Below are 13,256 nucleotides of genomic sequence, written 5' to 3'. Positions count from 1 at the left end.
AATATGAATCTTGCTTTTTGAGATATTTTATTTGTGTATTTTTCGTTCTGACTAGATAACAAAGAACGAATAAGCACATAACTATTTTGAATCCAATTCAAGATGACATTATTACTACAATATATATAAGGTCTTTGGTTTTATTTATTTATTTATTTTGAAAATGAAAAAATTATAGATAGAGTAGTAGATTCATAAGCAAGACCTAGGAAAGAAATGGAAACAGTTGAAAGGGAATCAGTTGAATTACAATAGTGATAGAAGATAGGGTAGATTCCTTGATTTGGATCATCAAACATCAGTAAACATCAGTAGCGATCGGGATGGTGGTGGTGACTCGTCATGCTCATCTAAGACCCCCATTTATTTAATAGCGCCTGGGCAAGTTTGGGCTTAGGGACCGATATGATGATTGGTTTAGGTAGGGCGGCCGAGACTCGGAAAGAGTGGCGTTAAAGAGGGCGTCAGAGTTGTGTCAAGTTTGGATTGCTGTGTTGGGGGGATTCGTGGTTTTAAATCGAAATATGTTGATTGGAAGTGTTGCTTGCTTGCTTGCTTTTTTACTCTTCTTCCTATCAATATCATGAGATCTTTGCTCCTTTGATTCATCAAAAGCTGACCCTGACGAATGGGCACTAGAGGTCGACCGATTACTTGAGCCGGAGCCGCCAGTACCACCAGTACCCCCAGATTCGTTAACTTCCAAAACCTTTTCGGAGACCGACGAGGCCTTCTTCTTCCGTGGTACTTTTATCTTCGGCGGTCCTTTCTTCTTCTTCTTCCGCACCTTCCTCTTGGCATCTTTCGTAACAGATTCCTTTTCACCCGAAGATTTCACATCATCAGCAAACTTCATCGCAACCTCTTCTTCGGATTGCATTCTCTCTCTCTCTCGCAGATCGCGAAGGTCTTTGGTAATCGTATTGTTTGTAATTTGCGTTAGACTCTCAAGTTACTCGTAATTTTATTGTTTGTAATTTGCGTTAGACTCTGAAGTTACTCGTAGACTCTCAATCAATGTCTTTGGTAATCATCTTCTTGTTCATGTTCTGCTTCAGCATGAACTCACGCTTTAGTCTTAACGTTAGGTGAGCAAAAAGTCATATTCTTAAATTTAATAAGCAAAAATGCTAAATTTATTAACCCCACAAAACTATTGAATTTTCAGTAATTGCACATATAAGACATATATTAAAAATATAAAAAATAACATAAAGTATACATTACAAAATAAATTTGAAAAAAATAAGAACAAACTAGGATTTAACCCGTGATACACCGCAAGACTATATTTTTCAAACTTTAAATATTTAAAATACGTATATTAAATTTGGTTGTTACTTTGATGTTGTTTTATTAATTTTTAAATTATATACCTATAACTATTTATTGAATTTACGAGACGATTTCAATGTTCATATATGATTTTAAATAAAATGATTAAGTTTTTTTTGTTTTTTAATATAAATGTTACTATGTTATCTAAGTTTTGACCCGCGGTACATTGCGTGATTGTGTTTTTTTATGTAGAATAATATAGAGATATGTGAGAATTAATAGTTATTTTATGTGTTTAATGTATATAAAAATTAATTATTTTCATTTTTAATTTATCAATTAAAATTCATTGTTATAAAAGTAAACAAATCATGTTACTATGCAGTGCATCTATATATGAAGATATATATATATATATGTGGGTAGAATATGCAAGTTAATAAATTTCAAACACATATGACAATTTTATAATTTATGATTAATTTATTCAATTATTTTCTAAGGTTTAAATTTTAGAATTTAATCCACAGGATCTTTTTATTATTATATTAAATTTTATAAGATTTTAGAGGTTTTTAATTATAGTATTGAAATTATAGGATTTTTTTGAAGTGATATAACATGTGGTATATGTATAGTCTAGTAATATATTTGCTATGTGGTACACATTTAAAGGTGTTTAAAAGAGAATAACAATTCCACTTAACTCATCCTATATGGGACTAATGCCAAAAAACGCTATATTGATAGAACATTGATATGCTAATTTTTTTTGTATCTGCTGAAAAATTATTTATAGAAGTAGTAATAGTTAGGTTTATGTTTAAAAGAAAGTCTAGAATATTGTGGTGATCAAATCTTTTTGCAATCTAAAATGAAGGCTAAATATATATATATATATATATATATATATATATATTTTAAATATGATAATTTAAATATTAAATGGAAACTATTAATTAAACCGAGATAATTTAGGGAAACTAACAGATTTTTTCTCTAAAAATCTATTAAAATAGGTTTAAAGATTTTTATTGGATTAAAAATTTAATGCGTAGAGTTGTTTGTGGAAAAATCGAAATGTATAGATGTTGTCCAGCTATGTATGGCAATAAACGTATCAAATTAGGTAGATTTAAATAGTTACATTAATTGAGTTTCTACGAAATGTTGTTTTAGAAAAATTGTTAGGGATTAATGTTGTAAATAAAACATATTAAATAAGCAAAACTTGAAGGGCATAAACCAAAATGTACTTCAAAAATATTAATATAGATAGTAAAATAGAAGAAAAATATATTCTTGTGGTCAGTGACACATATATAAGCACAATAGAACATTTAGATATTTCAAGCTTATTCAACCTGAGTAGTTTGTTAATTCTACCATCTTTTTTTCATTACAATAACATATATACATATTGTTGAAAAATACATATTAAATATATACTCTCTCCGTTTCATAATATAGGATGTTTTAGAGGTTTTCTTTGTTTCATAATATAAGATGTTTTCAACTTTTTAAGTAACTGTTAGATTAATTTTATATTTTTTTATTATTTATTTTATACAGTTTTGTTTATGATTGGTTGGACTTTTCTAAAGTGTTTCTTTTCTAATCTGTGTGATTTCACTCAAAAAATCTTATATTTTGAAACGGAGGGAGTATTATTTTTCCGGTAAATTTTTTTTTGGTAAGATATCTTTTCTTCTTTCTAATAAGGACAAGTATCGTTTTTTCTTTTGGGACTCAAAAATATAAAAAACAAACGGTCTAACGATTTTTTTTTGTTTTTTTTTTTAAATATTTTATGTAACAACAAACGGTCAAGTTTGGGTTCACTCTGCCCTTTGACCTTAACGAAATTAATTTAGATTTATTTATATCATAATCTGTACACTAACTCACTGACATGCCTCCAAGAAAAAATAAATATTTATTGAATTTTGATCACATAACTCATCAATGTTAAACAAATCTTTGTAATTGGGTACAGTTAAATGCGTAGCTCCAAAATTCAAGGAACAAAAAGACATATGATAACTTGAGAGAGGAAGAGTGAAAGACCATTTCTGACACAAATGTTTTTGAAAGTTTTGCCATTCTCGATAATTTTATAGAAATTTGTGTAGGGAGGGAATCATTTTGAATCAAACTAAAAAATACATAAATTTCTATTTTTCTTGTCACAATTTATTTTTAATCTTATGACTTATCTTTGTTCTGTACGTAAACTCAAAGCTGGTCAAGAATAAGTACAGCGTTTAAGAATTTGTTAACTGTCAATCATAGGTTCATTAGATCATTTTGCCCCCAAAAAAAACGTCACAAATCCTGACTGTACATCTGTTCCTCTAATACCACGTGTCACCATTTCCCACTTTAGATTCCAGTAACTAAACAGATTCCCACTTTAGATTCCAGTAACTAAACAGAGACTCAGAGAGTAGTATCAATTGCTAAAAGTATTGAATATGACCGATTCTAGTCTTCTTACTTCTTCTTCTACCTACTTTTGTGGTAACTGTACACTAAGCTTTGCTCACTGTCCCTCCTCTCGGATCAGATTTGTGGGCTCACTTAGTACATACCTAGGAAGCTCATATCTAGCACCTGCATTGAGTAAGAACAAGCAGATTCAGTAAGGTTCTAAGAAAAAGAAACGAGAGAAAAAGAATCAGACTGTGTACTACAAACCTCTTTCATCCCAGCACAACGATAGATCACTGTTCTGGACAATCACGCCTGCACTGTCAACAATAGTTTGAGCTAGTTTCAAGTCAGCTTCAGCAGCAGCTCGAAGTGCATCCCATATCTCTGGTTGCCAATTTATTTCAACTCAGTTCCCAAAATGTCCATAATGCAATGCAGGTCACAAGAAAGAGAGAGATATATATACATACCTCTTTGACCACCATAATGTGGAGAAGTGTCCCAAAATTCCTCACGCATATTCGTAAGTTGTGCCCTTGTGATTGGCTCAGTATGTGGCCACGGTTTAGGTTTCCGGAGTTTCTTCCTTTTAACTGTGCCACCATACAAAACTCATAAGAGAATGATACAATGTAAACTAGTACCAATCCGTAAAGCAGTTCTTTCAGTAACATCAATACTACTTTATAGCCATCTAAATCAGAAGATCATCACAGGTTTCGATTTCAACAAGACAAATGCAACACTATGCTCGTATATATACACATAATCATCTCCACTATACTACTTTCAATTCCAACAAGACAAATGCAATAGAATGCAGAACTGAAGAACCTGGTGATCTTGTGTATTCAATCACACCATTGATCACACAACCAATACTAAAGCCATCTACATGAGAAGATACTTAACAATCAAAGAGCATTCTAAATCAAGAACAGTACATGTTCAAGAACATTTACAATTTCTTAACGAAGTACAAAGCAAGATTAGCGAAATCCCTAAAATAATTGTTCTCGAAACTTCTGATTTCGCTCAAAACCTCTCCGGGAATCACAAACATTACAACAAATCGTCGCCAAATAGTTCTGGGAACGATTGTACAAAATCAAAAGTATAATATCTGAGCGAAGAAACGATTTTTTCTAACCTCCTCCTTCATTATTGGCCTGAGAAGATCCGATGCAACCCATTCTCGAACGCCGGAGACGAAACGGAGAAGGTAAATCGCCGATAAGAGATACACGGTGGTTACGGCGGGAGAATCGCCGGAGAGGTCTTCAAGAGTCGTCGTCGTCGTCTTTAAAAAGGTCAAAGACTCACAAATTAGTTTGTTAGAGAGAAGTTTCCTTTTTATACTTGCCACGTCATACTATTATTTTTGCGATATTATATTGCATCCGAACCAATGAAATGTCAGCGTCTGTAGTCCAACGGTTAGGATAATTGCCTTCCAAGCAATAGACCCGGGTTCGACTCCCGGCAGACGCAATTTTTTTTCATAACAGTTCAATCAAATTTTCAAATTAAATTACACCATTTGAAATGACGAGTATGTCCTCGCTTTTATCGAAGCGAGCAAGCTAATAGATCAGACCGCGTGAGAAGGGCGTTTTGGTAATTTCCATACAAAAATGCTAGATTTTTTTCCCCTTTCTGTGTGACAAAGACACCACACAACACAAGGTCCTTTTCTCTTATTTCAATTCCGCGTCTTTCTCTGTAGAAATCGAAAAGATCTTTTGAAAAAACAAAATCTGAAAATTTTTCAAAATCTCATTTTGGGTTTTGTTGAAGTAAGAAGCTTTTTATTTTGAAAAGGAGAGGGAGGATCTCAAAATGGCGGGTTACAGAGCAGATGATGAATACGATTACCTATTCAAGGTAGTTCTGATTGGTGATTCGGGTGTGGGCAAATCCAATTTGCTCTCGCGGTTCACCAAAAATGAGTTTAGCCTCGAGTCCAAATCCACGATCGGCGTTGAGTTCGCTACTCGTAGTTTGAATGTTGATGATAAAGTCATCAAAGCCCAGATTTGGGATACTGCTGGTCAAGAAAGGTCTCATCTTTTTTTTCTTTTCTTTTCAACTTCACATTGTTCATTTCTCGATCTGGTTCTCCTTAGATTTAGATAATTTTTGGTTGAAGCTTTTATTTTTTTATGGCTTAGGGTTTAGATCTCAAATTGCTTTAGATTCATTGGCTTTAATCACATTTACAAGAAGAGATCTGGATTTGAATGTGATTTTGTGTATGACTAGAAAATTTTTAGCTTTATCTATTTTCTTCTGTTGCTTTATGTAAGAGTGTTTGATTGGTTTCAGTAACTTCATTTCTACGTTTCTCTAGCTCTTTTCCTCAGATTTCGCTTAAAGATTCTTGCTTTGTATAAATTTGCTATTTTCGGGTTCTTTGATCAGTTTCTTGAAGCTTTACGTAGTCAGATTTTGATTTTGTTTATGTAAGAGAGCTTGATTTGTTTCATTTGAAGCTTTACTTAGTCTAATTTCGAAATTGAAAAGGTTCTTGCTTTGTATGATGAGCTATTCTCGAATTCTCTGATCAGTTTCGTGAAGCCAACATGGTCTGGTTTCGAAACTGAAAAGTTTTTGCTTTGTATCACTGTGGTTTCTTCGTCGCAATATTAACTATGTTCTGATGTTTTTAGCTTACTTAATTCTCAGTTTCATTGCTATTGTTTCAATAGGTATCGAGCCATCACTAGCGCGTATTATCGAGGAGCTGTTGGAGCGCTTCTTGTCTACGATGTAACCCGACACTCAACATTTGAAAACGTCGAGACGTGGCTGAAAGAACTAAGCAACCACACTGATCCAAACATTGTTGTCATGCTCGTGGGAAACAAATCCGATCTTCGCCATCTCGTGGCTGTTCAGACTGAAGATGCGAAATCATTCGCGGAGAAAGAATCTCTCTACTTCATGGAAACCTCGGCTCTCGAAGCCACAAATGTCGAGAACGCTTTCGCGGAAGTACTCACTCAGATTCACCACATTGTTAGCAAGAAGGCGATGGAAGCTGCTAGCGAATCCGCTAATGTCCCGTCGAAAGGAGATAAGATCGATATTGGTAAAGATGTTTCCGCTGTGAAGAAAGCTGGATGCTGCTCAAACTAAATAAGAGAGTAGGAGAGTTGTTATTGTTAACGACCTGAGAGGATTGGTTTTTTGTTAACGGTTCTTTTTCGAATATAAAGATTGCTTTTATTAGGTTGACTAATGATCCCATTTTGGTGTATTTCTGTTTACTTATCTAATGTTGCCAATGTTATTGTTTGAATATGCTTTGTCAAATTCTCAGAACCCTAAAGTTATATTATCTAAAAACACTACAATTTGATGGTAAAAGAGAGATAAAAGATTGATTATTTCAGTTCGGTTTAAATTTCGGTTTGATTTTGTATATAGATTTCGTTTATGTTTCTTTATATCGGTTCAATTTGGTTAAGTTCGGTTCGAATTTTGTCTCCTCGAATTTTAAAGAAGCAAAACCGAATGAATTTATAAAATATCCGGTTGAGCTTGGTATGGTTCGGTTAGCTTTTGTTGTCTACCCTATTTTATTTTGATTACAGTTTGGTTAAGAGTTTTTGCAATCGCCGGCGAAACTCGGAGTTATGGCAATGGAGGAGCCAAGGAAGCTGAGAGGCCACAAATCAACTGCCACATGTTGTATAGCTTCTCGTGAAAGGCCTGGACTTGTTCTCACTTCCGGCGAGGTTTCTAAAACCCTCTTTTATTTTCTTTTTTAATTCGATGAGTTTAGGGTTTTACGAAGGTGATTTTAACAATTTGAAAGATGGATGATTAGGATGGTTGCGTTTGCTGGTTTGATTTGAGATGTAAAGATGTTCAATTCATCATCGACATTGGAACAGAACCTGTTTCATCTCTCTGTTTCAAGACAGGTTTTTTTTTGTTTTGTTCTCAGTACTCTCTTACAACTTCATCTCTTTGTTTTCAATTTGGTGATTGATTTTGTTTGTTTTTTTTTTTTCAGGTAATGAGAACATTCTCTATGCTTCTTATGGAAACGAAAAACCAGGTAGTGATCTATCTTAAAATCCTGACTATCTGAGAAGTTATTGAATTTACCTACAAACTCCATGTTGATAATCTTCTGATGTTCTTGATTTATTAAGGTTGTATGCAATGGAAGATCATCTTTTCTTGCTTCTGCAGATGATTCTGGTGATATTAAGGTACACTTAATGTTTGTTCGGTTACCTAAACATGAATTTGTGGAACTTCTCTCGGTTTGATTAGTTTGCTCTCGAACACAGATCATCGACATTGGTCAGAAACGCCTTTATAAAACCCTTAGAGCTGGTCATTCAAGTGTATCCTTACTTTTGTTGTTATGCTGCCTCGCATCTGTGAAGTTCTTCTTACCTCGAAAATTCTCTCTTGAGTCAATACCTTAATGTGACATTGAAGATATGCAGTTCTGTGCAATTCATTCCATGGAGACCTTGGGAAGGTAACTAACATCTTAATGTGATTTATTATATTATATATGTATTTCTTCAAGGTTTCTGGAATGTGTAATTTCTTACAGTTATAACTGGTGGACTTGATTCAAAGCTTATTTTATGGGATTTCTCAAAGGGTCGCTCACAAAAGATTATAGACTTTGGTAAAGCCTATACCACTGATACAGGTTTATTTTGCCTCATATATATGCAATATTTCTGATTTTACAGGACACTTCTGTAAATCTTTCAGGTTCCGATACACATAGCAGCAACTCAGGACAATGCCTAAACCCTGCATTTGTTCACTCGATAGCAATCCCGGAAGTGGACATGGTTGATAAGTTACACAAGATATGCGCAGTTGCTAGAGGTGATGGAATTGTCGATTTGATCAATATCGAATCAGAACTTTCCCGAAAAGGAACATCATCGAAAGGAAGCAGCAGCAGCAGCAGTAGCAACAATGTGATCAAAAGGGTTTGTTTAGATTACTCTGTTGGTGGACACAATGCTGCTGTGTCTTGTGTCGCCTTTTCTCTGTTTCAGGAGAAAGGTAGATTCTTGATCTCAGGTGGTAATGATAAGACAGTCAAAATATGGGATTGCTTTAAATGTCTTGATCCAGACAACAACAACAACAACAACAACAACAACAACAATAACAGAGATTTCCTCCATTTGAATATTAACTTAAGCAAGAAGGTAGTTGACTAAAGTTATTTTGCTCTTTCCACTTATTCTTTCTCTTTTGTCTGATTGTGACATCTTTTGGGGTTTTCTTAAACAGGTGAATTGGCTTTGCACGAATCAATCGGTTTCTGAGAATCTTGTTGTTTGTGACACCACCAGAGTAGTTAAGGTTTACTCAATCACCTAAGTAGGCCTGATGGATCATAAAATGGCTTATGTTTGTTTCATATTATTATTTTTGAACTTTCTCAAAGTAGTTGCTTTATCCACAAGTTAGTTCTTTGTTCGTCACTTTCATTTTCCAAATTATGAAGACTAAAAATACTTGGATAACTATGCTTTAGTACTTATAGAGTTAATAATATAAAGCTTTACTATATTGATGTTTCTTCAGCTTTAAAACCTTGAGGCTGCTTGTAGTTTATATAGTTGTATTTTTATAAAATTATTACTCATTATTGTTTTAATCTATTTACGCTTTCATGTGAAAATGGTGGGTTGTTCCTTTTTGAGCAAGTTTCCTTGAACAAAAAGAAAACAAATCTGTAATTATATTGTTGTCAAAACCTCATGATTACGTTTCAACTAATTTTTGAATTGTTAAATTCCTTTACTATCACCGCTTTAATGCTTTATTACGTTCCATTTGTTTGTGTTCATTCAATATTTGCCTAGATCAAAGTTTTCAACCAAAACTTATATCGATGGGAATGTACAAAAAAAGGTTATCCCTATTAGATTTTTCTTGTCCAAATTTTCACAATTAAGAATTTGGTACGAAGTTGAAATCCAATTTACTTACCAATAAATTATGTTACAATCGTAACAAAAATGTATAAACCCACAAAATAGTGTTATTCATACAATTAAAACGTTTGGGAGTTACACATACACACGGACGCGCACACACACATATGTTAATGATCGAGTTCTTCTACCATATACGATTGTTGTTGTTATTTCTTGGCCATTATACACGTCGTAAATAGTAAGAATATCTGATTCTCTAAAACTAGCTCTTGGGTAAAAATTGAGCAGCCTTTAACTATCACAACTTCACATACACTTCTATCAGATTCCAACATTCCTAAAGTCTCTCTGCTTTCCACTATGAAACCACTGCAACCGTTGCTCCTCCTCCTTCTACTAGCCGCCGTCTCTGCCTCTCCACTATACCCAAAACAGCTTAAAGCTCTCCAATCTCTCAACATCCTTACACCAACCAATGATCCCTGCAACAACAACTCCTCCTCCTCCTCTCCCATAACTTGCGACGACGCTTCTCCTTACCGCCACATTACCTCTATCTCCTTCGCAAACTGCAACTCCAATCTCTCTCTCACGTACAAAACCCTCAAACCACTCTCTAAATCCCTTCTCAATCTCTCCTTCACAAACTGCCCTTCCCTCTCCCCTCCACACCACCTCCCAATCACACTCCAATCCTTCTCCGCCGTATCCTCCTTCCTCCACAACCGTAGCCGTCTCTCAGGCCTCTTCCTCGCTCGTCTCATAAACCTCGAAACCCTCAAAATCTCCTCATCACCAATCTCAACCTCTCGTCGTCTTTACGTAATCCTCGGTAACATGCATAAACTCACTTCCCTCACAATCTCAAACTCAAACCTCTCCGGCATTATCCCTAAATCCTTCCACTCAAACCTCACGTACATCGATTTATCAAACAACTCACTCAAAGGCTCAATACGAACTTCCATTACTCGTCTCACAAACCTCAAGTCACTAAATTTATCTCATAACTCTCTCTCCGGCCAAATACCAAACTCAATCAAAAACTTAACCTTTCTACAAACCTTATCTTTAGCTTCAAACAAACTATCAGGAACAATACCAAACACACTCTCATCGATTCCAGAACTTGCACATTTGGATTTAAGCAAGAATCAATTAAACGGCACCGTTCCAAGTTTCATCTCCGAGATGAAGAGTCTGAAACACTTGAATCTCGCTGATAACGCCTTCCATGGAGTTCTACCATTCAACGAAAGCTTCATCAAAAAGCTCAACTTTTTCGAAATCGGAGGCAACAGTGAGCTCTGTTACAACAAAACTGTTCTACCCTCGAACTTGAAATTGGAGGGTATCGCTCCGTAAGATAAATACGGCTTTCCTTTATGGTCTCCGTCGGAAAAGGAGGAATCTTTGTCAGGGGAAAACGATTACGGCGATTACGGCGGAGGAGGAAACGAGAAGATGACGGAGAAGAAAGAAGAACACAATGGTTCCAACAAGACACTGTTTGGTCTCGGCATTGGTCTTTTCTCGCTTGTGTTCTTGATCCTCTTCCTCTTTTATCTCGCTAAAAGGTGTCGTTGGATTTGAAAATATAGCAAAAGGTTTGATCTTGACAGAGTCTTGAGAAATCCTCAAAATGTATCGGTTTTGGACTTTATTTAGGGTTCTTTTGAGTTTTGAGAATAACCAGACCGGGTCTGAAGAAATTACTGGGTCGAAACCGGTACAATTCCGGTTATTGTGTTTGGTTTGTGAAAATAAATCACAGGATAGATGATTAACTATTGCGTTTATTGGCTTATCTCCAAGTTTTGTTGCAGTGAAATGTGATTTTTAATCACGAGTTGTAATCTTATCCCAATTTTACTGCACCGTAAAATTAATATCATATCCTCATAGAATTTGGGTATGTATGAGAATTTTTCTTTTGGTTTACAATAATTATCTTATGGTCTAGCAAAGAAATGATTAGAGAATACCAAAAAAAACATGAATGTAAAATAAATTAATTGAATAAAGTGGATTTAGTGTTGAACATGTACTAGCTCCAAAAGACAAGCCACCCATAAACCTACATCTTTGATGTCTTTAGAGATTAACACTACGATAGGGAGTGATTGTAGTTTGAAAGGATCAATAGATACTACTATCACATTTCATAATGGTGATTGTGACATAATTGTCCTTGTTGTTATGCTGATGATGATGATTATGATCATGATTATCAAAACATTTAAGAATGCAATATATACTCTCTCAAAAAAGTAAACCACACCAAAATTTACTTTGAAATGTATTAGATCGTCCACAACTGATTTTTATATCAAAATTTTAGCAAAGAGAAAGCAAGGAACAAAAACTTAATAATGATGTTCTATATATATATATATATATATAATATCAATAAAATATAATTTGTTTTGGAAAAAAAAAAGATAGAGACAAATATCAAAATTGGAATACGTATTCAACTCTTTAACAATGACTTTCGTCGGCTAAGTCAAGTTCTAAAGATGCATACTCTTTTCTAATGCAAAATTTAGTTTGTGATACATTTGTACAAAACTTATTTCTCCAAAATAAATTACTTCCCACAAAAATACTATTAACCAACTTATTTGAAAGATTTTGTATTGGAAGTTTTAAATTAGAAGGTAATATACAAGAATCAGTAATAGTGAGCGAAACATACATAAATCAATTTGAAGAAAAACTTCATGTTGAAGCTTCAAAGAGAATATACTTTTCTTCCAAAACGTTTTTTGACTGTCATTAAATTTTTACTATTAGAAATAATTTTACTAATTCTTAATAAATCATTAGGTGACAAATAACAAATTATATAAATATCGTGCCAACTTCAACATCCTAACATATTAGATCGTCGACAACTGATTCTTTCATATTTTAAACTTTTTTGGAGGAATATCAAAATCTTAGCAAAGTGAAAGCAATGAACAGAAACAGAGTTTGTATGTAGAGAAATTAGCTCTTAGCTTCCACACGTAATGAATTTGCTTTTGGTAGATATGCTTAATAATTAATAACGTAACAAAAAAGTCAAAACCCTATCTACATTACAATTAGAAAACATTTTTTTTGGAACAATAATCCAAAAGTGATTCGATCTGAAAGTGTATTTTCGATTTGATTTTTTTTTTAAATATTGAGTTTCATTTTATATTTTGCGCCATTGCAAGGCTCACTTAGGATTATTGGTGTTTATTATTGTTTTTTTAAGTAAAAAAATTGTCCACGTCTTTTTTTTTTTTTGGCGAAATCGTTTGGAGGTTTAAAAATTAAAACCCAAATTAGTCGTTAAGAAAATGTGAGTGTGAACTTGGTTTGAAGTAATCTTGGTAAATTGAAGGCCTAACTGAGATGCAACACGAGGACTAATTTTAGAACTTGGTTCATGTCGAAAGGATCAGGCGGTTGAGATTATACAACGCTTAAGCCTATAACAAAATCGGGTAACCGCATAATTGCATTGCGTTTTGTTGTTCTCGTTGTATTGAGCTTTATCAATTTCTTTCTAGTTAGATCGAAGTTGCAACTTGATTACTAAATCTTGTTGATTGACAAGCATAAGCTGAGATGTAG

The 13,256-nt window shown here is 34.0% G+C and overlaps 3 protein-coding genes, 1 non-coding gene and 1 pseudogene across 5 annotated transcripts; 4 read left to right on the top strand and 1 right to left on the bottom strand.

Moving 5' to 3' along the window:
• LOC104760333 (ubiquitin domain-containing protein 1-like) lies at positions 3,514–5,016 on the bottom strand. The gene is made up of 4 exons (XM_010483234.1): positions 4,862–5,016; positions 4,182–4,304; positions 3,976–4,095; positions 3,514–3,891 (listed from the first exon to the last, which is right to left on the bottom strand). Exons 1-4 carry the CDS (start codon positions 4,902–4,904, stop codon positions 3,821–3,823), a joined length of 357 nt encoding a protein of 118 aa, XP_010481536.1. The 5' UTR covers positions 4,905–5,016; the 3' UTR covers positions 3,514–3,820.
• TRNAG-UCC lies at positions 5,131–5,202 on the top strand. Its single transcript has one exon. It is a non-coding gene; the product is annotated as a tRNA-Gly (tRNA).
• On the top strand, positions 5,367–7,012 carry LOC104760332 (ras-related protein RABA1c-like). The gene is made up of 2 exons (XM_010483233.2): positions 5,367–5,771; positions 6,420–7,012. Exons 1-2 carry the CDS (start codon positions 5,551–5,553, stop codon positions 6,847–6,849), a joined length of 651 nt encoding a protein of 216 aa, XP_010481535.1. The 5' UTR covers positions 5,367–5,550; the 3' UTR covers positions 6,850–7,012.
• LOC104760331 (WD repeat-containing protein 53-like) lies at positions 7,325–9,276 on the top strand. 2 transcript variants are annotated; one of them, XM_019240165.1, is made up of 9 exons: positions 7,325–7,451; positions 7,544–7,640; positions 7,733–7,777; positions 7,875–7,934; positions 8,016–8,072; positions 8,170–8,212; positions 8,291–8,368; positions 8,458–8,909; positions 8,995–9,276. In XM_019240165.1, the coding sequence occupies exons 2-9, from the start codon at positions 7,581–7,583 to the stop codon at positions 9,082–9,084; spliced, it is 885 nt and encodes a 294-aa protein (XP_019095710.1). In that variant the 5' UTR covers positions 7,325–7,451; positions 7,544–7,580; the 3' UTR covers positions 9,085–9,276. The 2 variants fall into 2 exon arrangements, with proteins under 2 accessions (XP_019095710.1, XP_019095709.1); XM_019240164.1 differs by lacking the exon at positions 7,733–7,777 and having other exon boundaries at positions 7,915–7,934.
• LOC104760330 lies at positions 9,789–11,562 on the top strand (annotated as a pseudogene).

Source organism: Camelina sativa, chromosome 18 (genome assembly GCF_000633955.1).
Source record: "Camelina sativa cultivar DH55 chromosome 18, Cs, whole genome shotgun sequence".
In the NCBI taxonomy this organism is placed as follows: domain Eukaryota; kingdom Viridiplantae; phylum Streptophyta; class Magnoliopsida; order Brassicales; family Brassicaceae; genus Camelina; species Camelina sativa.
This window is presented reverse-complemented; position numbering and strand designations above follow the sequence as displayed.

Bases quoted from the DNA above. Each gene is read 5' to 3' on its own strand.
- LOC104760332 (XM_010483233.2), top strand. From the start codon at position 5,551: ATGGCGGGTTACAGAGCAGATGATGAATACGATTACCTATTCAAGGTA. The intron at 5,772-6,419 runs GTCTCATCTTTT...TTGTTTCAATAG, and splicing joins GATACTGCTGGTCAAGAAAG to GTATCGAGCCATCACTAGCG.
- LOC104760333 (XM_010483234.1), bottom strand. From the start codon at position 4,904: ATGGGTTGCATCGGATCTTCTCAGGCCAATAATGAAGGAGGAG. The intron at 4,096-4,181 runs GTATGTATATAT...ATTGGCAACCAG, and splicing joins ACATTATGGTGGTCAAAGAG to AGATATGGGATGCACTTCGA. The intron at 3,892-3,975 runs GTTTGTAGTACA...TACTCAATGCAG, and splicing joins GTTGTGCTGGGATGAAAGAG to GTGCTAGATATGAGCTTCCT.
- LOC104760331 (XM_019240164.1), top strand. From the start codon at position 7,350: ATGGCAATGGAGGAGCCAAGGAAGCTGAGAGGCCACAAATCAACTGCC. The intron at 7,641-7,914 runs GTTTTTTTTTGT...TTGCTTCTGCAG, and splicing joins ATCTCTCTGTTTCAAGACAG to ATGATTCTGGTGATATTAAG. The intron at 8,910-8,994 runs GTAGTTGACTAA...TTTCTTAAACAG, and splicing joins ATATTAACTTAAGCAAGAAG to GTGAATTGGCTTTGCACGAA.